The sequence below is a fragment of the Aythya ferina genome (assembly GCF_964211825.1).
Source record: "Aythya ferina genome assembly, chromosome: 5".
In the NCBI taxonomy this organism is placed as follows: Eukaryota; Metazoa; Chordata; class Aves; order Anseriformes; family Anatidae; genus Aythya; species Aythya ferina.
Window position 1 is genome coordinate 41,411,434 of NC_140301.1, and position 25,172 is coordinate 41,436,605.

The 25,172-nt window shown below is 37.4% G+C and overlaps 1 protein-coding gene and 2 long non-coding RNA genes across 4 annotated transcripts in view; 1 reads left to right on the plus strand and 2 right to left on the minus strand.

Annotated features, from left to right (window-relative positions):
• The window catches only part of LOC311438243, a 114,760-nt gene that overhangs the window by 64,859 nt on the left and 24,729 nt on the right, over positions 1–25,172 (minus strand). The window contains exon 2 of the long non-coding RNA XR_014694024.1: positions 3,076–3,128. This is a non-coding gene — a long non-coding RNA (uncharacterized lncRNA). The remainder of the gene's footprint in view (positions 1–3,075; positions 3,129–25,172) is intronic.
• MBIP (MAP3K12 binding inhibitory protein 1) lies at positions 9,833–23,965 on the plus strand. 2 transcript variants are annotated; one of them, XM_084522415.1, is made up of 9 exons: positions 9,833–9,990; positions 12,882–13,001; positions 14,724–14,945; positions 15,031–15,127; positions 16,614–16,679; positions 17,876–18,028; positions 20,477–20,574; positions 21,919–21,957; positions 23,046–23,965. In XM_084522415.1, exons 1-9 carry the CDS (start codon positions 9,862–9,864, stop codon positions 23,154–23,156), a joined length of 1,035 nt encoding a protein of 344 aa, XP_084378541.1. In that variant the 5' UTR covers positions 9,833–9,861; the 3' UTR covers positions 23,157–23,965. The 2 variants fall into 2 exon arrangements, with proteins under 2 accessions (XP_084378541.1, XP_084378542.1); XM_084522416.1 differs by having other exon boundaries at positions 23,049–23,965.
• On the minus strand, positions 11,441–14,787 carry LOC311438244. Its single transcript, XR_014694025.1, has 2 exons — positions 14,708–14,787; positions 11,441–12,540 (listed from the first exon to the last, which is right to left on the minus strand). It is a non-coding gene; the product is annotated as an uncharacterized lncRNA (long non-coding RNA).

Sequence of the window (25,172 nt, forward strand, 5' to 3'; positions counted from 1 at the left end):
TAGAATAAGTGAGGAGAATTACACACACATAAAACTCATGTTATATATAGGGCAGTAACAGTCATTACCATAGGAACTGTCTGTGAGATGCCTGCTTCCAAAGAATATGTCAGAGACATCACAAGGAGAAGCCATTAGGTTTTTGTAATCTGCAGAGGGTAATAAATTCTGAGTGACACTATTGGGAGCAACTTTTTACAATAGCATCTCTAGTTGCTGATAAATGCCTCTTACCTTCTCCCCCTAGAATGAAAAAAATGAGGATGTCTAGTGGCAGGAAAAGGTTTATTCTTTAATACCCAACTCTGTATCAAACACACAGGAACACATCCCAACACCAGAAATTTAAGACAGGGAAAAGCAACAATGCAAAAGCAATGTACTGCAGTGGTAGTCTCATAACTTTTGGGCTAAAAGGGAGAGGATGACTGTGTTGACCATTCCTGCAGTTAACTTTACCCCTTGCTTATCTTCCTTACCTTTCACAGAACTCCTCAGAGCTTTCCAAGTTGAGCTGGGCTGCCCTCAATATGACTAGGTTTCAGAGAAAGGCTATCCAGAATAAATAGACTAAATTAAAAAATTCATTTGTACAATGGCAATCATCCCTTGAGCTTTTATAATTGAGCTTTTGTTTTCAGTCCTTTTCATATGTCTTTTTCTCAGAGGCAAACTTATGTGTGAGAGCTAAAGCAGCTCCTTCATGGACAGCCTTCTGTGCCCCAGATGTCATCCAGAGACTAGCCAAGGAATTATTTCTCCCCTCATCTTCTTTTCTGTAGCTCTGTGTTTGGTTTCTGTAGTTTTGTTGTTGTTGTTGTTTGTTTGTTTGTTTGTTTTTGCCCAGGTTTAGAGCCTATATGTTCATTTTCTTATTATATTTAGAAAAATTTTGAACAATATCTGCACACAATTCCAGGAATGTAATTATTCTTAATATGGATAACTTTATTTTAATGTACTTTTATTTGTTTTTTTATTAATTGCTTGTTGCATCTAGTCTTCAGGTTCATCCTACACATTAGTATATTCAGTATGCAATGCGGTAAAATCATAAATTAAACTATTCTGCTGTACTACAACATATTAAATGATATACCTGCAATTGTTTTTTCTTATGGAGTTGGAGGTTGCACACTGGAACTTTTGGTTCTATTTTGTTCAGTTGACTCTTTATTAGATTTCAGTAATAAAAGATTTATTGTACTGTGTTTATTATTTCTTTAACTTCTGCATTCTTCCACGGGGTTCTTGACAGAGCCAAAGGCAGTGTGCTGTTTGGGAGAACCTTTTCTCAGGGGAGATGAATGTGTGGGAGAGGCACACAGCATGAGACAGTAGTTCACTAAATGTCTTGTTGCTCTTACAGAAGTCTCAGATGTTAGGGAATGTTCATCATCTATTGAATTTCCTTTGTTCTGCTAGGACATGGTATTTAGTATTATTCTTTGATGAAGCCCTTCTCCTAGTTCACACTTGAATCAGGCACATCCTATCCCCTTTGGGAGAAGAAGTGGCACATCTCTCATAGCCTGACCCCACTGTTTTGTACTGAGGCTTCTCTTACCTTAATACCTCCTGGGGTACTGGCAAGCTTGGGAAGTGCCTCTTTTGCATGTTAGGCTAAGCACAATCAGCTGGGCAGGGTTTGCCTTGTGTGCTTTTCACCATGTCCATTGTGCATGCGATTCCACTTCAACGTCATCACAATTCCTAGTATTCAAGTGATTCTGTGCAAGCTACCCACTTCAGTATTTATTTTACTTATTCATAAATATTTTAAAACACATTCCTCTTGGAATCACAGAATCGTGTCATTTAATTAAAAAGTTGGGTGACCACCAAATGCCTATAGATTGTAGTTTCATCACATGCAGGCTGCCCCAAAGATACAATCTTTAGTGAATCTGTTTCAAAACTTAGGAAAGACCTTTCTTACCCATCCCTTCATGAACTCAAACATGCTGCTTACACTGAATTGGGAAAATAGTATGAAAGCATGAAATGCTTATTAAACTAAATGCTCTTGTTACTGCCTCCTCATCTGCCCTTTACTTGTAGATAACTTAAGATAGAAGCTGAAGTAAATGCAGTTATCCTGCTGTTGTCTATTTAGTTTTAAGTAAGTTGGTGTGCAGCTCATACTCATTCGCAAAACCAGCTCATCATCTAAAAGTATTTACATAAGACTCTGCATTATATACCAACCTCTGCAACACTAGTATTAACTACTGACATCTGCCAAGGCTGACTAGCAAGTGCTTTACAGTATCAATTCATCCTAAGCAAAAAGCATGTTTGAGTGCTGCAGTGCTCTTGTTAACGCCAATAAGAAGTATCAGAGCTCATATGACACCTAGCAGAAATTAGTACCCACATTCAAAGAAAAGCTTTTGTTATTTTCCAGAGTATTATGTGGACTTTATTGAGATGACTGCATCTGACACCTGCTGTAATATAAAATGCAGCTATAATTAGCCAACTGATGCTCTCTGCAGTTTAGGTCGAATCCCTTCTGTGGGAATTATGCTTTAAAATATTCAGAACTCCAAGTGGCTCTCATTACATTTAATTTTTACTTAGAATTAGGTGGTCTAGAAAAAAAATTTAGGATTGTAATAGCCCCCCGCTGAATGCCACACAGCAATGTGAAAACCCATAGATTTTTTTCCAAATAAAAAAATGAGAACAGCAGACTACACTACAGCCTTCAATTGAAGTCTGGCTTTGCTTAATTGTACTTTTTGCACTCATCAGTCTCTCCTCTTCAGAGCAAGCTACAAAAATTGCCTGAATAGCCAAAGAAAAGTTTCCCACAGTCACTGGCCACAGAAAAACACCATTGTCCTTCCTCACAGTTTGATGGACAACATTTCTATAAATGGGTAGCCAGTCTGTCAATGGCACCCTTGCTGAAAAGGCAAAAGAAGAGAACAGATTCTGCCAATATCTGACAAAGCATGTTAACACATAATCAGGCATTCACTAGTCAGGCAGCTGCCCCTGGGACCTTCATAACACAGGTGCCTTTAAGCCATTTCCTATTCACAGATAAAGGAAACAAGCAGGAGATACCTGGGAAAGGAGCAGTCTATTGTGGCCTGTCAAATGTCCATCTTCTAGGGTGCCTGCATAAAAACAGAAAGAACATAAAGGAGACTTCAGCATGAACTGCTAAATTATTAAATGGCAAAATACTCTCCAACTCCATAACTTTTATCTTTGTTTAAATAATAATTAGAGTGGCAAAGGATGAACACCAGGCCTTATAAGGGCTATCTTCTTCCTTCTTTTTATTGCATCAAACTGAGCAAAAGTTCTGTCATGTCCCTAAAGCCAACAGCTAGAACAAAGCCAGCAGTGGTGGTCCCAGGACCATCACCTTCACTCACTGCATCTTTGGTATGATTTTTTTTCCATGGCTGATATGCTCACTTCTTCACCCGGCCAAGGTTATTAAATTCATCCTTTAACTGGGGAAACAGGAGTTTTCTTGTGGACCAGTATGACCAAAAGTTGATTAAGCTACAAGTTGTTCTCTCCTTTGTGCCAACTTTATCATAACATCTTCATCTTCATGATACATGTAAACCAGGCTCAGTGAGTGTAACAAGCGACATTTCACAGTTGGTATTATCTAAAGGCTACTTGTCTGATCATGATCAGACAACAATCACAGTTAGCTTTATGCAAAAAAGGATGTTTCTCTTTTGTGACAGCACATAAACATGTCTGTTTCATACACTCAGAATATTAAATGCCAAAATCTGTAACCCCAGGTAGGAATTTAGCTTACATTTATGTAATCTCCTTGATTTCTTACAGTCAGTTAAAAAAAAAAAAAAAAAAAAAAAAAAAAAAAAGGTGATTTTGGTAGCACTGCCTGAATGTTTAATGTTAAAGACATGAAAAAATATCTATCATTTTCTATGGAAGTTCCTGATGTAAGCACCTCCCAGAAATAATACTGAGAAAAAGGTTTTGGGAGATGTATCATAATCATGGGAATCACCCTGATGTTGTTGAGATGTTCCTGCAGGTGAGGAGCAGCCTCTGAGAACACAAACTGCTGCAGCACAACACAAAGCACATGCAGCAGAAGCAAGAGGCTGTCAGGGTAAGAACAAAGAAAGTTCTTCTGCACTCTTCTGTATAGAACAGTGCCTTCTCCAAAAGCAATGAGCACAGTTATGATTTCTCACAATTATCATTCTCTAACCAGATCTACTCTTTAAAACAAGCTACACATATGTAAAAATAATAAATATATATGTTTATATGAATTTTAAACAGGAAAGATCCTGAGCTCTTGCAATAAAGTTATTCAAATGGAATTCATTGCCATAATGAAATTAAGCTGAAGCCAAGAGTTTTAAAGATTTAGGGAAAATGAGGTATCATAAAATGTAAATGAAAAAAAGACTTGGGATACCCATTGTCATTTTTTCTTGGTCAGCTTTGACAGTTTCTTGTAGTACAAGGTTTCTTAGAATTGCCCATACCTGTTCAGCTGAACTGGAGTTACACTTCTCAACATTTAAAAAAGACTGCTTGTTCTCCCTTGAATCAGTCTCAGGTCATTATCAAACTTACAACCTAGGCCCAGTCTTGCAAAAGCTTTTACACACAGGCTTAGCTTTATGCACATGAATAGTCCTTTAGAATTCATTAGAATGATTTGTGCACAAAGTAAGCAGGTGCACGGCTAGTTTCACTGAAGGATTGGGACCCAAAATGTCAAAGACTCCATATTCCCTACTAACAAATGCCTCTTCTGCATTAAAAAAAAATACTGACAGTGTAAAGATGAGTGTGATCTTTTGTTTTGTCTGTTTAGTATAATACAATGGAGAACATTCAAATAACTTTATAGGTACTTTATATCAAAAATAGAGCATTATGTATTTACTCATACAGATGTAGAAGCTGAAGAATACTGCAGGTGGTATGAAGACAGGATGATATTTCCAGAGGAGCCTAAAGGATTTAGGTGCCCATCTTACATTGTAATATGGATATATTAACCTCTTAAGCCTGTCTTGAGAAGCTCAACTCAACTATGTAATATAGGCCCCTAATTTCAACCATCAGTTCATGAATCTCATATCAAAGTTCAGATCCGGACCTGGTTCCTGAAGTCAAGAGCCTGAATGGGTACTGAATGACTGATCAGACCAATAATGGCAGATGCAGTCTAGTGGATGACAATTGTCCAGCTACTGGGCTATAAAAATGTATAAACTAAACTGCTGAAGCAGGAGGTAAATTTAAATTTCAGCAGCTTCATAGTTCTGCAGAAAATGCTAGGAAGAGTGTATGCAAAGGATTTGGCTCCCATCTAAGCTGATCTGAAAAACTTGTATATAACACAGCTGAAGAACTCCATTTTAAATATTCTGAAGCACCTATCACTATTATTTCTTTTAAAATAATAGTCCAATTATACTAATAAAGATGCAAGCTACAGCTTTTAAAATCAAGCACTCAGCAATCAAGGATTCCCAAAACTTAAAGTTTCTCTGAAGTAAATGTGCTATATTCCTGTTTTCCTGTTAAATATAGATTTTCAAGCATCCCATTAAACCTGAGTTAAATATATAATATGTGCAGCATGTACATATTAATGCAGTGGAAAATTATTAATTCTTATTATATCTTCAGGTATAAGTGCTTAATTTCACAATGCTTGTGTCAATTTACTGACAGTTCACAGACAAGTGAAACACTGTGAGCATAGATACCTCCTCTGCATGATACCTTCCTTACTTTCATGTTAGAGTTTCAAAAGGAAATTATAGGAAGGAGGTTTACAATCAAACCTTTCCAACTATAGAAATCTAAATTTCCACACACAGAATGATTCTAATAATAGTTCAACGTCTTCTTAGAAGAGTTGTTGAGCTGGGCCTTGCTGAGGTCAGTTCTTGATCCTAAATTTTATAAGATTTGAATTAATGAAATGAAGAATTTTACAGAGTATGTAAAAGTTATTTGCCAATGAATCGAGAAAGAAGGGGGCAGGCAAGGAAGATAAAACTTAAATATGTTAGGAAAACTACTAAACAAAGACATGAACAATAATGACCAAAATAAAGCAAAACATAGAGCATTATTAGAAAGCATCAAGGGTAAAACAAAAGTAGGATTCCGAGAGGAAGAGTCATGCATCTAAGTGCACGGTAGGGTAACGACATTAATATGAAGCAGGTAACAGTTGCATGAAGATTTTGTATTTTGTTAGGAATTATGAAATTACTGCTAGTAATAAATATAAGACATTGATAAGTTTGTGGGTTATCTTTTTTTTTTCTTTTTTTTTTTTTTCCTTTTTCCACCCCTTTGAATGCAAATACATCACGGCTGTATTTCCCACAGGGCTTTTCACACAAATCCCATTCCAATCCTGTCTGAATAGGGCTTTTTTAATATTGATACAGTGAGAGAAACACCAAAAGGTCAGCAAAGATGTTTGCTTTGAAGGAAGACAGTTCCTATTTGACAATGAATTGATTTGATATTTGATGAAGTGATTAAGCACATGGCTACATTTTAGTGAAGCAGGCTACATTTTAGGGCTACTGCATAAATTTAGGCACCAGCTTAAGCATCTTGTTGAACCAGGACTGAATCACTCCATTGGTTGGAATGATGCCTTTTCCTGGGTACCCAGGCAGCAACAGAATAAGGGCTCTTCTTCTGAAATTAATGCTTGGAAAAATAAATAAACTTTTATTCTGGAGGGGACTTTGTTATGTGCTATTCTATTTTAATCCAACGAGTAGGCTACTATCAATTTTCTATTTATAACCTGAAATGATTTGGAGCAGCACTGATAATCTGGATATTAAGGAAAACACTACATTTACAGCAGTGAGTGCTGAACTGCACCACTTTCCTGGGGCTCTGGGCAGAATTCAGGGTATTGTTTTTGTCTTTCAAGCTTCAGATAATTTCAGTTTAATTTTCCTGAAGTGTTGTCTCTTTTGCCTTTCCATGGTGCTATAGCTGACATAAGCAAAAGTATGCAAAATGAGCTTTTCAATTCAGGAAAAAATTCTGCTTGTATGTTACACAGGCTCCTTAGCTCAGCACTTCACTCTTTAGCACAACAAACCTCAAACACTGCTACATTCTGCAAAGCACCCACCTTTCTTTGGGTGTTAGTTAGGGACAAAATTAAAGGCTAAATTCAGAAAATATGTTTAATGCCATGCTCAGCAGAAGAAATAGTGTTAGTAATTATGGTGATCAGCAAACACAAGTTGTGACAACTTATTAAAATCTACTGGCATTTTAGAGTCCTTAAAAGCACCTGGAGTTGGAAAGAGCTGTATATCTTTATTATTTTATGAACCACATTAAAAGGAGAGAGAGTCCAGAAACCAAAAGAAAATCCTTTTTTTACTTCAAAATTATTTTCACTCTTTTGTTGTTGTTATTGAGCAGCTGAATGTTTTGATGTTTATATTTTTCAAGTTGTGGGGCTTTTATATGTCTCAGATATCAATTTCAGGGATCAAAGCTGCAGAAAATTTAATCTTACCCCGATAACTCTATCCCTCATTGTTCAAAGCAGTTCCAGATTTTTCCTTCCCACAGTAGTCACATCATTAAAATATTTGAAAATGACCATTGTTGCCAAGTTATACATATTAAAATCTTCAGATCCTTCCTTGGAGACTAGTATCTCTATCTCCGGCAGTCCACTTTTTGCCAGTTTTCTACAAATTCCCTGCAAATGAACAGTATCTTTCCAGCAATGAGAGCTTCCAATATTGTATTGTTTCATCAGCTTTAGTGAGCATGCCATGTAATTTCCTCTGTCTTTATGCGAGGCCTGGATTTACTGTGGCCAGTTTTACTGCCAGAGGCGACTGCAAGTGTATTCATTTTCACTGCGCACTACATGCAGTGAGCATATAATCATCTCTTGGAACTGTTCTTCTCTGGTCTGTCTTCCCCATTAGATATGAACGTTTAACACAGTTTGTCTTAGCTGTATGTTTTTTGCTCTGCTCTCATTTTCTCACATGCTCTCATCTTTCTAATCTCTTAAATCACTGGATTATTACTGTTTCTGTTCATGTTTGCATAATGCATTACATAATCTGTGGAATTTCAGGTGATAAATTTATTCAGCTAGCAGCTGCAACATGGGTCAAGGTTTTCGAGACAGAAAAAAAACAGGAAGAAATTCTGTGTGCTCTGTACCAACATGAATCATTACTATTTCTCTAACAGAAGACATGATGGTTCACATCATCTGAATCCAGCCAAGTGCAATCTAGCTCAGTTTAGGTAAGATATTTTTGTAAAAAAAAAATCTCAACATGAAATATGTTTGTAAATCATAGCTCTGAAGTCAACTATTTTCCTCTGGAACTGAGCAATGCTCTCTCTTTTGGTGAATGCTCCAGAAAACTTTCACAATCACATACAGTTCTGAAATATTGCCATCTCCCAAAAGCTTAAGGCAACCATAGCAGATAGAAAACCACTATCTGGGCTGCTGGAATTTCAGCATCACCTAGAAAAAAAGCAAGGGTAGCAGGACAGGAAATGAAATAAAACCAAAGATCACAGTGCTTTCTCAAAAACTCAGGAGGTCTAATACAATATGAAAATGAAACCATACATCTGGTTGGTCAGAGGGTATCCTCTGTCCATCTTGTCTGGATTTTCTCTTACCCTTAACATTCTGTTGCTTCTTACTAATGATGTATGTTCTGAATTACTACAACTGGCATGAAAAGTGCAAGTTGAGACTGTGTTTGAGCAAATATTTTTGCAAGTCCTATAAACAGAGTATTCTGACAAACTTGCTCCTTGTGGTCTAGTGAAAAAACAACCTTGCTGTAAACTGAAGAGTCAAGGCACAGCTGAAACAAGTGCACTAATCTGATACACTTAGAAGTAACACACATCCTTCCCTCCACGAAAGAGCACTCAGTCAAGGCACTGCTAGAAGTGCCTGCCACGTGCCCATGCTGACAGCCCTTTGGAGGCAGCTAAGGACCTGAAGGAGCACGGGGGCAAAAAGAAGGGCAAGGGAATGAGTTGACCTTGCAGGGAGAGGGTGTAACTGCAGTTCAGGCTTGAAAGACTGGTTATACCATAGGTGCCAAAGCAGCACACGGAGGGGAGTCCACACCACTGGCTGAACACACATTGTGCAAAAACTGAGATGGTCTTCTATCTGTGTGGCAACGGACCTGAGCTGAGAACAGCTTAAAGGTCCCAGGGAAGCGTAAGAGAGGAGCAAAAGCTGAGCTAGCTTGTTATAGGACAAGAAGGAATGGACTAACAGTGCACCAGGGGAGGTTCAGGTTGGAAATGAGGAGACATTTCTTCTCAGAAAGAGCAGTCAGGCATGGTGCTTAGGGAAATGGGGCCACGGTTTAAGGGTTGATATCAGTGGTAGGGGGATGTTTGGACGAGATGATCTTGGAGGGCTTTTCCAACCTTTATGGTTCTAGGGTTCTCAGTCTCCTCAGACTTGGGGAACCCATATGCTCAACATGCTGGGAAGTGAGACACCGCAGGGTGGGCACACAGGTGTCCTTCCTTCCCTGTAGTACAGGGGACCAGAACAGCAAGACCTGCGGCTGCTTCCCCACCGCGGGCCCAGCTGCCCCAACCTCAGCCCTCTCAGAGCTGGGCACAGCGCCCCCGGCCCAGGAGCCCCGCGTCGCCCGGTCCCCCTCAGCACCGCCCGGATCAGCAGCGCAGCCCTCGATTGGCTGCCGCTACCGTCCATCACTCGCAGGGGCGGGGCCGGCGGCAGGGCCACCCGAGGCGTTCGTCATCGCTCAGCGACGCCGGGGACGGCTCTGGCGGCGGGGCACGGCCCGGCCCGGTGTCATGGCGGCGGCGGCGGCAGCGCCCAGCCCGCTCCAGCCCGGCGACTGCGCTCCGGGGGCCGGCGCCGACCTGGCGGCCTCGGAGGTGGCGAGCAGCGCCCTGCGCTCCGTGGTGGGGCTGGCGGGGCAGGTGAGTGAGGGGCGGGCCGGGGGAGGGGGATCCCCTGGCGCCGAGAGCTTTGGGGTTTGGCGGACAGCCGGGTGCTGCCTAGTAGCGGTCTCTTAAAAATCGAACATTCTGAGTTGAAATGCTACCGAAGAGTCACTGTGGGTTGAATGACAATAAACGATTGGGAGCTTGATCTGGGCGTTGATGTAATAATGTATAATCAGGCACAAAGTGCTTAAGAGTGGCTTTGCTCCGTGGTACGTTAGGTTGAATCACCTGTTTCAGGTTTCAGTGGTACTGAATTATTTAGTAGATGTGAGAGTAGTGATGGGAGGCCCTTATCACAGTCATTTAGGTTGGATGGGACCTCTGGAGAGCATCTGGTCCAACCCCCCTGCGCAAGCAGGAACACCTAGAGCAGGTTGCCAATGCCTACGTTCAGAGAAGGTTTCAGTAACAACTTAATCATTACCCTAAATAATTTACAGATTAAATCCTTTTCTACTGTGGAAGCATGTAAGCGGTTCTGTGAAGGCAGTAGAAGCAAGCTCAGGCTCCTGAAATTAGATAGTGGTTTGAAGGTTTGGGGCAATAAAACAGTTTCATGTTAGAATTGCTACATCCCTTCAGTTGAGCAGCAGTAGTTATGGTGTAGAAAGAAATTGTCATTATTGGTGTCTGAAGTGTTTTCTTTCCATGACAATATAAACAATCCCATTTTACTGTACTCTGCATTGAACTATGAGCAGGTAGGGTTTGGTTGGCCTATCTTAGCTGAAGAGAGTTTTAATTGCCCACTCATGATTTTGTCCTGTTGTCCAGTTACACTTGTCTGCCAGCACTTGAGTTCTGTTAGATTTAACCGTGGTGTTTTACTAGCTTACCCACCCTAGTAATCCATCTTGCACTTTTGACTAAAGTTGCTGGTCTCTTTCTCCCTTGTCTAGAGAGGTGGAACATATGCCAAGCCTATCACAGTGGCTTAAGTTAGATTTGTGCTAACCACTTGCACTGTAAACAGGAATCATTCTGGCATAGGATTTTTATTTACTAGAGCAGTGACTTGCAGCAGTGACTAGGAGATCTGGGGATAACAACTCTTAAAACCAAGATGACTGCCAAGTTCTTTAAGCCCCGAGTGATAATTAGTGTCATTCATAAAAACAATTTCAAAGGGCTGAAATAACTTACATTCTTGTAGATTGCTACAGAAGAGACTGTGCAGCTGTAAACCTACGAAGGCTTTGAAGTTATCAAATCACAGAATTTATAAGGCTGCTTTTCACAGTTCTTATAGGTAGAAGGATGTGAAACAATGAGAAAACTAACTGCACTGTATTTGAAACATGTTTGGTTGCAAGAGGGGTTTATTCTTTATTTAAAAACTGTTTATCTAAAATATATACCTAGCCAGATAAAAACATGGTATGATCAATTGCTATTTTGTAGTGCATAGAAAAAAAAATGCAAGTTTGTTCACTATTCCACTAGTGGTGTTTTTTTTTGTTTTGTTTTTGTTTTGGCCTCTAAAGGTCAGTAGATCTCCCATCTCTTTTACTATGTAGTTGATTTGGATTCTAACACTGGATTTAACGAGGCTGTTGTTTGACTAAAGAGTGAAGGTTCAGGACTGGAGGTCCTTTACGTACAAAGTTATTATGCTGCTGCCTGGTTTTGAAACTAATGTAGAGCACTATAGTATTCCATTAACTTTCCTTCAGTGTAATGGAAGCATTCTCGTGTTTATTTCCACTGTTTCCTAATGTGCTGAGCTGTGGATTCAGGAAACAAGTACATACACGTGTGTGTATCCATAATATTTGATACTGTTTGAAGTAGCCATTTTTAGACCACATATTAAAGGTCAATTTCATCATCTGCCTGAATTTTTTAATTTTTTTTACATATACAAATGTGCAGACTTGTGAATTCTGCATCTGAAACAGGGTACCTGTAGGTCCTGCTGATTTTAAACAAGAGTTTTATATGTATTTATAAACTGGGAGATCACTTGGGGGTTGTCTGGTTGGAAAGCAACCTGCTTGGCTTAGGAAAATGAAAGTGTTGGTCATTTCCAGATTTTGTGAGAAGAGCTTTAGTGTAACAAATAATGACAAGTGTGTGTGTGTAAGTACATAATTCATTAGTGATTATTAACAATCAGCTTTGCATTAAGAACTCAGATTTTATTTTTGGCTTATAGCATACAACTTCAGATTCCCTACATGTATTTCTCTTTATTGTTTTGGGAGTTAAGTGCTGCCATTCCTCAGCAAAGACAACAGCATTGTTATTTTGTTCTGAACGTGTATAAAGGAAAACTGTGATTTAGAAATAGGTTTGGCAGTTGTGCTGTATAGTCTAGAGTTTGTTTGATTTTGTAAAGACTTTAACGCTGGTAATCTCAATGTAAAGCCTGCTTTGGATTAGCAACAAGTACAAACGATGCAGCATCAAGACCTTGTTCGCACAGGCTGATATATAGTCTTGCACATTTAAGAATAAAATACATGAGTTTACAGGGTGCTGCCGCACTGGGTGCATGTTTCTTCCTATCGCTGGTTCTGTCATCTTTTAAAAAAAGATTTGAGTGATTAACAAAAACAGCACGTTTTAGTACAAGGATTAATTGAATAGAGAATTGACCAAAGTTAAAGCTCAAATTAACACAGTGAAATTGTGATTAGGTCGTTAGGATTTTCTATTTTTTTTAACATACTCCACAAATACTAGTTTACTTTGAAAATGGCAGCTGTTTGAATTATAATTAATGTCAAACCTATCCCCTGTAACCACATAAAATGGGATCTATATGAGATTGAGTGTAATTGTTGTCCTGTAGAACTCATGTATATTTTTGTGACATTAATACAACATACTTTTTTTGTGGTGTTTCTTTTGCTCTGTTGAAGCTTAACCTTGGAGATGATATCGTGAAAGTTGTAATCGACTGGAGCAAGCTTCAAAGCACATCAGCACTTCAGCCAACATTGCTCTTTAGTGCGCTTCAGCAGCATATTTTATGTTTGCAGGTAAACATTTCGTTGGATACATTCAACTTGACTAAAGTGGACAAAAACTGGATGTAGTTACATTATCTAAACTGTAAAATTTTAGTTGTTTTGATCTTATTGCTATGTTCAACAAAAAAAAGGTTCACAAGTATTATACACTTGAGATCCTGGTATGCTTCATAGGTATTCGCAGATTTTTCAGATTAGTGGTGGGAATAGCCACTGTAGGTGAGCAGGCTGAATAAATGCAGCCTCATTGATTTCTAGACTTGCATTGTAAATGTGATACATTTCCATCTATGGTGGGTTATAATTAAGCAATAAGACACGGCAGGTGTGTGTCATGCTATGATAATGATTCCATGCGTTGGGTGAGTTTTGAGGCTCATGGAGTGCTTTCAGTGGTTCAAGAAGTGGCATTATCCCAGCATGACACATCCTGGAGTGTCTTACTGCAATTAAATATATTTTCAGCGTAGGGTTTTTTTTTTTTTAAGAGTAATTTCTTTGACATTAATGTCTCATCTTGCCAAGTAGCCAGTCACCATTACTGTCATTTCTTTTGACTGTTTGAAACTTTCCAACCCTGTCAAAAGTATCTAGAATTCAGTTGTATGGTGGAGAGGGTGTGTTCAGCTGGTAACTGAACAGTGTTTTGACCTTGACAGTCAATGTGTCAAAGGTGGGGATTTGAATATCTGTTTTCCTTTCAGCTAGTCAATGAATTATTTCAAGTATGTAGTTTTGAGAGGGTGGAAAAAAAAAAAAAAAGAAGTTTCTGTATTTGCTTCTCTCCAAGTATAACAAAAAACCTTCATGTTTCCCAGACATAAGAAGTCTTTGGTGGAATAAATACAAAGAAAAAATAAGCAAGTTAAATAAAAATACAAATTACTTGTGGTGTTCTTACAGTCAAATGGAGAAATATGATTCCATTTCAGGAAATGACTAGCAAAAATCATGTTGTGGTTAAAAATAAATAAATGAGTTGTGGATTTCCAGAGGGAAAAGAAATGCTAAAATTTAGATTAGATGAAACTGGTAAAAACAAAAAAAAAAAGGGGGGGGGTATGTGACTTTTCTATATACAGCAAGGTCTTGTTTTACATCACATGTAAGAGTTACTGCAGTAGAATAATAAGCATTTATTTTGCTGCTACAAATGTAAGTGCATTCTCTCATTTAATTTCATGACCTAAGTAGATAATCAACCATGTCAAGAAAAGCATGTGCTCTGGATAATACCTATATATTTTATGTCTGTGTTCTCTCATTCACTTCGGCAACTGCAGTTTCAAGTGGAGAATGTAGTGCTGTGGTGATAAAGTAAAGGCTTTACAGTGTGAAAGCATTAGCTTTCGTGTTAAGAAGGAAAAATACTAAGCCTTACTGTTCTGAGTAGGCATTTGAATGACATGTTAATTAAGTGGCATTGGTGCCAACGATTGAAGCTTTGATTTAGCTACCAACAGATGAGTAGCAGACAGATTTTCTCAGAAATTTGGGAGTTTCCCTATACAAACCTCTAAAAGACGCAGGTCAAGAAGGCCAAAATCATGATGTGTGTAGTATTTCTAACTATAGATTTTTATTTTTATTTTAATTACCGTTCTCTGTCGGAGGCAGATGTTACAATTACTGAAATTATTTCAGTTGGTCTGTTTCAGAAATTATAATAATACTAGACTTTTTTTTCTTTTTTTTTCCCTTTAACTATAACATACCATTTTCTTTGTTCAGCCTCTTTTAGAAAAACTCCAGCCATTGATTAAAGAGGAAGGTATAGGTCATGTTGAACCTGCAGGTAAAACAGAAGGCCAAACTTGTGAAACAAATTTAAACATTTATGATGATAACTCTCATACTGAAGAAAAGTATGCAAGTTATGACTTGGGAGATCTGAAGGATGCTCATATTAATTTTGATCCAGAGGTGGTCCAAATAAAAGCTGGAAAAGCAGAAGTAAGTGATTTGCCTAAATAAATAAATCTAGATTCTAAATTTAAAGAATGACGGAGATACATGCCATCATGTTTATTACCTACAGATTGACAGGCGGATATCAGCCTTCATCGAGAGGAAACAAGCTGAGATCAATGAAAATAATGTCAGGGAATTTTGCAATGTTATTGATTGTAATCAAGGTAACTGGCTGGCCAGACTTTCATCTTCATAGCAATTTAAGTTTTTTTATTATTGTTTTTATTATTTTTTTAAGATAACATTATATATTTAAAACAGAACTTTATTTTAAGAGTAACTTTTCTTTAAAGTTAAGAACATGCACGTGCACTGTAGATGCTGCCGGATGGACCAAAAAAACAAAAATTATTATTTACTGGATGACAATGTTTAATGGATTCCATACAGAAAGATTACAGATATTACTGTGTTTGCTTTAAGAACTGTGATATTAAATCAGATGATTTTTGCAGCTGTTGTTCTCAGTGTTTTAGCTAGATGTTCCTTCCAAAGTTAACAGAATCACAATGCGGAAATGTCTTGGGAATGGCATATTTGAAGTTGAAGTTAATTTAATGCTAGTTGAAGTATTACAAAGAAATATTTTTTTAATCATTGTGAATTGCAAGCTACTTAGAATAACTAACTCTTGTATTTCGATGTATCTCATGCTATTGGTATTTTTAATATACCACCTTGCACAATTGACCAGTCTTAAATCCATCTGTTAGGCTGGATCCCATTAGCACAGACAGTGTCTGTGTAACCAAATGCATCTTAACAGTGAAGACACTTACGTATATAAAAGTAGTAAAGAGACATAGATTTTCTATGTAACTGTGAACCCAGATGTGCATTGTCTCTGTGATGTACTTAATGCTTTTAGATAGAGATCAAAGCGTATTGTTCCACAAGTTTTACATGAAGAGAGTTTAACTCTTTGAATACTAGTTGGAATGAAAATGACATCTACAGTCTAGTAGGAGATGCTAGCTGGTAATATACTGCTTCCTAAAATTATTAATTAAGTACAGAAGAAATGACAAGATCTTCCTTTGTATGTTCAACCATAATAAAATACTTGTAAACCTTTGGTGTATATGAACAGATATTTAAATATAAACATTTGAATAAATTAAGATGGCCTATACAGTAGGTTTTTACAGCTAAGCAAATTAAAGAAGTCACAGGCATCAGAATAAATGCAGGAAGATGAAAATAGGATTCTGATGAGTAAATTAAGCCAGTCCAAAATATGAGGAAAAAAGTTTCAAGAAACGACATAAAAACAGAACAGCAATGGTAAGCAAGGAAAGGACTTCTTTGCAGGAAGAAAGAAACAAGTTAGAAGAGTGCAGTGACAATTTTTTGTTTGTTTGTTTTCTTTAAAAAAAAAAATTGGTCCTCTGTGTGTGTGTATATACACACACACACACATATATATGTGCATACATTCGTATAAGTGACTTCTCCAGTTAAACCATCTGATCCATGCAAGTGTGTGAAATTATTCATGAGCAAATGTTTGTGGAATGAATGAATTATTTCTGATGTTTTTGTTGTAAAAATTTTAATTAGATTTGTTAAAGTCTCTAAACTGATATTTAAAATTATAAATACACAATCAGGATTTCACTCTTTTCATTATTGGTACTATTATTTATTTAGAAAATAGCTGTGCCAGAACAGATGCAATTTTCACACCTTATCCTGGATTTAAAAGCCATATAAAGGGTAAGCAACTATTTTAATACCCATTTATTAAGAAAGTCAAGATAGAACAGTACTGATAAATTTTGGCTTAGAATCTTTTTATAGAGTGCTTAAAAATGGAAACTTAACAAATTAATTTATGACTGTAACGAATACTTCTAGATCTTCCCTTGCTTCTCCAAGGTTTTCAATCCCATAACTTCCTCACTAGACTATTGGTTTTGCACTGAATACCAAAACAAAGTAGCCTGTTATCATTGTCTGATAGCAAAGATGCAAAATATAAAGCATGACAGGGAAGCTGTAAGATTCGTTGCAATTTTTTTCTAAGGTGAAACCAGCAGTCCAGTTAAGGAATTGACATTATTAAAAAAAAAAAAAAAATCTCTTATTTTCCATTAATCAGTGTAATTATATTGAGTTAGAAAATAATTTGGGGATATGGTGAAAGTTCTGAGACAAATTTATGGGAAGTGACAGGTTGGAGAACAAAGTTACCATGGCACTATCTTTTGTAAAAGATTAAATAGTGTAGAAATGATTATCCAGCAAAAGTTATTTATAAAAGATTGCTTGTACACAGGTTACTCAGGTATTAAAACAAAATCCAAGAATGGAAGTAATCCTCTCTTCCATTTTTGAGAAACTCAGAAAAATTCTGTGGAGCACAATGCTAGGTATAAGCATTAAAAAGTCTCATGAGCAAGTGGATGGGGAAGTGAGTTAAAGCTAAGGATCTTTAAGAACTTCTCTCAGTAGTTTTTGTTTCTTTTTTTTTTTTTTTTAACTGACAGTGCTTCTGGTCGTACATCTTCCCTCAACTGCATGTACTTTTGGTGCTTTCTGTAATACTAGGTCTGGCGTCTTTGCATTCACAACAGTTCACACATGCAACTACTGACAGATACCTATTTTTCTGCTATTCATCTGCAGCTGATGACAAATTCTTCATACTGCCATTCTGCATGAATGCATGATTGTTTTTCCTTTGCAAATATAAACTGCTAATTTTTTTGTTTAGTTACTCATATATAAAAATAAGGACCTTTGATCTCAGTGTGTGAGGAACCCTTCAAATATGACAGTTGTGAAATAGATTTAACACAGCTTTTCACATTTTAATGGCATATTAATTGTTTAACAATAATTTTTGTTTTAACTACACATATGTTGATGTTTCAAGTGCATATGTGTTAAATTTCTTTCTCTTTACCTAGTTTCTAGGGTAGTAAATACATATGGGCCTCAGACTAGATTTGAAGGAGCACATGGGTCCAGTCATAAAGCCAGTGTACCCATTCATGATTGTGGAAACCAAGCTGTTGAGGAGAGATTGCAAAATATTGAAGCACACTTACGGTTACAAACAGGTTTGTACTACATTTTAATTTTGACATTGGTGTGCCAGTTTTTACTACAGTTAGTACTGTACTAAAAATGGGCAAGTCTATAAGCTCTGTGAATGTAAAAGCAGTGGGCTAGATCCACTAAAGAGTTTAGTCCCTCCAAGTACTACAATCTAATATTTAGGATCTTATGTGCAAAATGGAATCCAGATTTATGTCCAGACTAGGTTGCTGAGTTAATAAATTTAAGCTTCAAGTGGTAGCCAAGGAGAGAGAAGTACTTCAGTGGGATTTAAAACAGTCTGGAATTTGGACAGAGGTTCTCCACAGCCATTGCAGCCCTTCTGCCTTCTACCTGTTGAAAAGGAAAAGCTGAGGTCAGGACTCAGTCTTGCTTTGTGGACAACCTGTGGGTTCTGGATAGGATGAAGCAAAAACACCACCTGAGACCTTTTCCTAAAAGTGGATGATTCATGAAATTTGGTTATCTGAGAGGCTTGTGATAGTCCATTTCCTAGAACGTGTGAAGCTCCTTGTCACTAATTTCCTTTAGCCATACGGACATGAGCCTACACCTTTCACTAAAATAAATGCTCTAGCCACCACACTACTGATTTCTTAAATGTAGCTCATCCCAGCCCCGTTTTCTAGAATTCAAATCCATAAAGTACTCATCCAGGAGGAATCTGTATTTTTCTTGAAGGTGTTTTCAAAACAGAGTAGAAATCCAGATCCTTACCTCTTAATGTGAATGTTGTACACTTCACACTGCAGGCACATGCTGACTTTTTTGTCTTTTAAATAACTGAATAGATGCCACCTCATTCTCTAGAATATAGTGAATAGTGACTAGACCACTGGATTCCTGTGAATGCATACTGCATCAGTCTTGAGGCAGAGAGGAGAGTAGATGCTCCTTGATACTGTTGAGGCAACAGTCAGAGCTTGATGCTTAGCTGCGCTTCCTCAAAAATAATTTTTTTGTGCGTGCAGAAATAGAATTTGCAAGTGGCTGCTGGGCATTAAAGCTACAAATGTAGTAGCTTTGGAGTTAATGCATATCAGGGATAGGTAAGGAGGGATCCTTGCCTCGAGGTTGTGCCTACAAGAGATGGCATAATTTTATTTGAAAGAATGAATCAGCTAAAATACCCCTAAACACCCCTAAAACACCCCTAAAGTATAGGGGTGAAGAGGATGAAAGTGTGCAATTCCAGCTCAGCTCCTGTCCAAGTCAGCATTTCTGGGAAAGGCTGTGAGATAACTTGTTACTTCCCCAGCAGCTGTGCAAAAAGTATTCATTTAAGCAGGTAACCTACCTCAGCTAACTACTCCCTAGCTTTAATTTATGATGACTGAGAGTTGTTCTTGACTTACTAGTTGTTTTTCAGAACTATTTCTTTTAGTGCTAGTACTGTCCTTTGCTCTTTAAATTAAGGGCCAGCAATATTAAGAAGAACAAGAGGTTTGCTGAATTTAATTAGTAGCGGTTGAGTGATGAATAGAATAGAGAGCAGAACAGAGGGAGAAGGTACCTAAAAAATTGTCTGTTTGAAGCAAGGAAATAGATGAATGGCAAAAAAAGAAAGAATTCAACAACATTAGTGCTTCTTTCAGTAGTTCGTGGAACAGAACTGTCTTATATAACAGACCTAGAAAGAAACAGAAAGGGGTGTCAAGAGAAGAAGAAAAAGCTTACAAAGGCCTTGATTGTCGCTACTGATCAGAACCAATTCCAATTGGAATACCCAATAGTTCTGTTAAACAGTGATTTCAGTTTATAGAATACTATGGAGCATAAATGAGATGCTTTCTAAAGGTGATCTTTTGATCACTTCTGTTATGTGGGGAAACAAGCCCAGGCTTCTGTAATATAGCTGTCAACAGCAAGTGGGTTTAGGTGGTGGTGTTTTTTGTTTGTTTGTTTTAAATTTCTGTTACTCCATTCTCCATACACATTTCCCACTCCTACTTCTCCCATCCATACCCAGGCAAATGTTGTTCTTTGTCAATCACAACTCATACTTCTTCTCTAGCCTCTCTGATGATTGGTGGAGATAGGCTTCCTTCACTTCAGTCTTACATATCAAAGCTGAATTGATGTGTGGCTTGCCATCCTGTCTGCACCCTCCTCTTGCCACTGTGTTTTGAGGTGGCATCTGGCACGTTTGGCATTGTGAAAGTGATCATTTGTTGTTCCAGGGACCTTCTGAGACATTCTTTCAACCATGTGTATAAAGTTGTCTGTTGCCTTCATGGATTGTACTGGCTTACCAACGAGGTTTTATTGTGATTTATGTTAATTACATTTCCCTTTTATTTTCCCAGCCACTCATTTTGTTCCAGCTGCTGGTTGGTAGCAGGACTCAAAGTCAAAACTTGCAGTCTTTTAATTAAAAAAAAAGCTATTCAAGTGCTTTTCCTGATTTTTTTTTTTTTAATTTTTTTTTTCATTCGTACTGATATATTTAGGTGGTCCTGTACCAAAAGATATTTATCAGAGAATTAAGAAGCTTGAAGATAAAATCCTTGAGCTGGAAGGACTATCTCCTGAATATTTTCAATCTGTAGTAAGAAATTCTCTCATTCTTTTACTATACCTAAATGGATTTTGGGCTTCTGTGCTTAAATGTTTGATGTACAGAAAAATAATGGGTAGACAGCTCTGGCTTGATACAATAGTTATATTTCATGGGGACAATTTCCGTAAGGTCGTATTTCTGCCTCATTTCTCATTTGAAAGAAAACAGTTTTTGTTTGAAAAAAATAAATGTAGCTACCTGAGCTTAACTAATTTGTAAGAACTATTTTATAGAGGATGGATTTTTTTTTGTCCCCTTAAAATATGAAGTGTTTCTGATGACAAGAAAATTGACTAAAGTTTAGATCTTCATACAAATCATTAATGGCTTAAAAAATCAGCTGCAATTCTTTGGGCTTCTGTACATGATCTGATTACTAAAGATCAGGTATATAAAATAGTTGTTCTAGTACGATGAGAGGGTAAACCACTTGTCTTGTTTTGTATGATTCTATGACTCCAGTTTCTTTGTTGCTGGTTTCCAGGCTGAGTTCTGTCTGTTTCTGAATAGTAGGTTCTATCCTTCATTCACCAGTGGAGATTAGAGCAAGAGAACAGTAGTGTTTTCTACATGAGGTTCTGCTTGGCTGCAGAAATTTTTGATCTGGTATCTTGCTCTTCCTTCTTTCCTTATGTAATAATCAATAAGAAAGTTTCTGTTGATCATACTTGAATTTACATATTCTCCCTTGAGACCAGCCAAAGAAGAGTCAGCATTGAAAAGTCAACAGCAATAATACCATTCTTTTTCACTTTTTCCCATGGTAGAGACCAATAAAGTCATTTTTCTGTAAGGTTATTCCTTCAAGTTCTTGTAAACTAGACGTTAAAAAACATGTACTTTCATATGCTGAAATTCCCTTGGAAAATACTTTATGATCATCTCTATTATGGGGACCAGGGTGGGGGGGTTACTGAGGCAAGATTAGTATTGTGGAGTAATTAGCTTTTTTTTTTTTTGTCCAAAGTTTACTTAAATATTGGTGTGGATACAAGAAAATCTTAGAGAGAAAAATATTGATGGTTTCAAAAGCTGGATATTGATTTTTGTTTTTACTGAAAGAAGCTCCAGTTAAGTTGTTGGTGAATATGTTGACTGCCAAGCACAGAGAAGTTTCAACAACTTCTGACTGCTCTCCAGCGGTATTTCTCATGGTCCAGAGTACACTTAATCATAAAAAGGTTTCTTTAACTCATGGAATGGTAGTCACAATTCTTTCTGTACTTTTAAGACTCTTGTCAGCATAGTTACAGGCTCTGTAGATTTCAGCATTACTTATCTGAACTCTGTCAACTCAACATTAAGACTGTTTTGATTATGTTTTTTCTTTAGAGCTGTTCTGGCAAGAGGAGAAAGGTTCAACCTCCGCATGTAAGTGTTGTTAACTTTTGTTTACCTTCAGTTTAGGATGTTTTGAGAGAGAATTAATCAGAAGTTCTACCAAGCAAATGTCTGACTTCACAAAAATAGCTGCATTATTGTGGGCTAGTTTGCTGCTAAAGAAAGGGCAGGATAGAGAAAAAGTTAATGGATGACAGTGAAACGAGCCTTCTGCAAGTCTGTACTAGGGTGGGTTACTTGTTGTTTTCAACAATTAGAAAGATGATGGAATAAAATAACTCTATAATAGATGCTAATCATGCTGGGGGTAACAAGCAGTTCGTGAATTCTAATCACCTTCCTAGTAATTTTTTTTTAATTACTTTATCAGTTTATTAAGAGACGATAAAAATGGAAATTGCTGTCTCAGCAGAAGTGTTGCAGCAAGACCTGACATTATAGGAGATAGAAAGTTAAGTCAGTGAGCCTTGCTGTTTTCATACCAGTATCACATCAGAGAATACATTAACACAAGAGGGAATTTCTCCATAGTGAAAATGGTACCATAACTGCCACAGTCTGCTGCTAGTCATGCTTGAAGACAGATGACTGGGGAGAACACTTACAAAGGAATGTGAGCCATATAAGGCTTGAGGAAGTAGGCTTACTTGCACCAGAAAAAAACTTCTGTAGGGTAAAATATTTTTAAGAAATTGATGACCTTTTTTTCTTATGTAAAAGGTGGTCAACAACCATGTCACTTCGCATGGACACAGAGGAAATTGATGGGGGAAAAAAAACAAACCACACAACAAAACTTGAGTTGTAAAGCTCTGTTCTGTGAGCTCTAGGTAGTCTGCTCCAATGTTTTACCATCAAAGGGTTTTATTTATTTATTTTTTGATTAACAGATCAAGCATCTAATGGAAATAGCATGGATATATTGATCCATGATTAGGACTGTCAGTTTCTTTCAAGTTTATTATTTTCTTTTTTTAGAGAGAGGCAAGATTCACACAATTTTTCAAAAGTATTTCTGTCATTTAGTGCAATATGCAATGACCTCAAGTATCAAATGCTAGGCCACTACTCTAGCAGTTACAAGATGTAAATAATTACTTTTTATTTTGTTCTTTTAGCAGAACTATTCGTTGGCTGAACTTGATGAAAAGATCAATGCTATAAAACAGGCATTACTGAGGAAAACGAAGGAAAGCAAGTGCAAGGAGGCTGAGCGGCTTCTTCGATAATTCAAAAAAAGTCTTTTCAGAATCTTCATCATGCTTCACACAAACCCAAACCATAGGACCTGAGTAGTGTTCATCAAAGACTTTAGCAATGAAAACAAAGCATGCATATATAAGCTCATTTTGGATGATTTTGAAAGCTTGCTTTCAGAAGAACTCATTTAAAAACAATCTTATGAATGAAACAGTTACTTTAAAATGAAGAATGTTTTAGGAATAGCATTCTAATATTCTGTTCCCTTCTGTTATAAAGGAGGATTGCAGTATTGTTCTTATGTGGAAAGTCTTAACCTCCATACAAAAGCTACACTTCACATGTAATTCTTGGTGATTGAGTATTCAAAAGGACTGTCTTTTGAATATTTTTCATGTAAGTAGTTTGCAGAGACTTGTGAAATAAAATGAAATGCTTCCTCATAAGTAAACTGTCTTAGTAGGGGAAAAAAGGTATTACAAAATTTGCAGTATGCATATTTATCTGCATTTTTTGCCATATTTGTCACTGTTTTCATAGCTGTTAGAAAAGCAGCAAATTGCATTTTTGACATATTTAAAATGGAAAGATGGTTACAGAAATCCTGCCTGTGTAAATAGAGAGACAACTGTTTTTTCAGTCCCTCATTGCCCTTTAAGAATTAAACCTTCGTACCCTGCTAACAACCTAACTTTGTTATAAACACTGTTCAAGAGGAGGTTCTGAGGAGCTGCTAGAAGGCACCAGATTCCTTTTCTTCCATAAGCATGTTTGTATCACTGAAGAATCATGGATGCTAGGTGTATAGTTTATATTAAAAATCAGACCTTTGACCACATGTGATTATTGTTGCTTATTTGTTTTTACTGTTGTACTATTGATGACCCTTTACCAGTTGCTGTGGCAGGTGTTAAGAACAGCACTGACTGGACCATCCTGCCCTTTGAAGAGTAGCTAGCATCTTCTGTGATTCAGTGCTTTTATCTAGAGTAAGATCTGTTGTAGCAAATGCACATATTGCTTCTCCGTTGGTGAATCAACAAAGGTGGGTAAGTAAGCTGACTGAGGTCTAGTCCCAGCTTTAGGAAAGAAAACAGTATGACAGTTATCTGTTCAGATCCTTAATGTCCACAGAAGATACTGCCCCAGGCAGTCATGACTGCATCAAATACAACAGCAGGTAAAAAGAGGTACTTTCACAGTTTTAAGACTGGGACCTGCCTGTGCATAAGGCCATTGCTCAGATTGTATGCTACAAATTAATACAGCATCAGACATAGGCTGCTTGTGTTACACTCTGTTGGCATTGTCCTAAGCCCTAGCAGCTCATACAGAGGAGTAATTTGGTGAAGAAGTACCCTGAGTTGCAGCTTTTACCTTAAGCAGGTAACTGAGATGCTCTCTGGAATAAATTCCCTTGTATTGTGTCTAAAGATCTGGAAGCTGAAACGGTATAATGTAGAGATAGCTGGGCCTGGCACCACACCCTTCACATGGTGTTGCTTGAAAGAGTGGTGTGAGGTGGTAGTTACAACTGGGGACAGGGAGAATGACTGCAGCGACTTAACTTTTATAAAGCAATATCCTCTAGTTACACGCAGCATAATTCAAGTACACTTGGGATGTGGTGTTTTAACTCTATTGCATTTGTGCTATGCAATTTGCTCTGGAAAATTAGAGCGCAGCCCTAGAGGAGACTAACCTGGGTCAAGATTTGTCTCAAATTATTTGCTGTTTACATTAAAGCAAGTGCATATGAATTTGTTTTTTATGTGTATATACACACATGGGGGGAACCTTAAGTCTTCATCTGGGGTCAGTTCTTGGAATAAATTGCAAAGACTGCTGATTTCTTCAGGGGAGACTGGTTACAAAAAGAGTGCATTAGCAGTTTCAAAGTGGCTTTTTCTATAGTGAATTGCCCTGCTAATTGAAAGATCTCTTGCCATGGGATTCTCCTTCTCTTAAGATGGCAGCAACATAACAGTTAAGGGTTGAAAGCATAATGAAGATGCATTATAACAAGACAATAGCTAAAGAGGCAA

Excerpts from the sequence above, each read along its gene's own strand:
- MBIP (XM_084522415.1), top strand. The coding sequence starts at position 9,862 with ATGGCGGCGGCGGCGGCAGCGCCCAGCCCGCTCCAGCCCGGCGACTGC. Across the intron at positions 16,680-17,875 it reads ATTTAAAAGCCATATAAAGG|TTTCTAGGGTAGTAAATACA; the intron begins GTAAGCAACTAT and ends CTCTTTACCTAG. Across the intron at positions 20,575-21,918 it reads CTGAATATTTTCAATCTGTA|AGCTGTTCTGGCAAGAGGAG; the intron begins GTAAGAAATTCT and ends TTTTTTCTTTAG.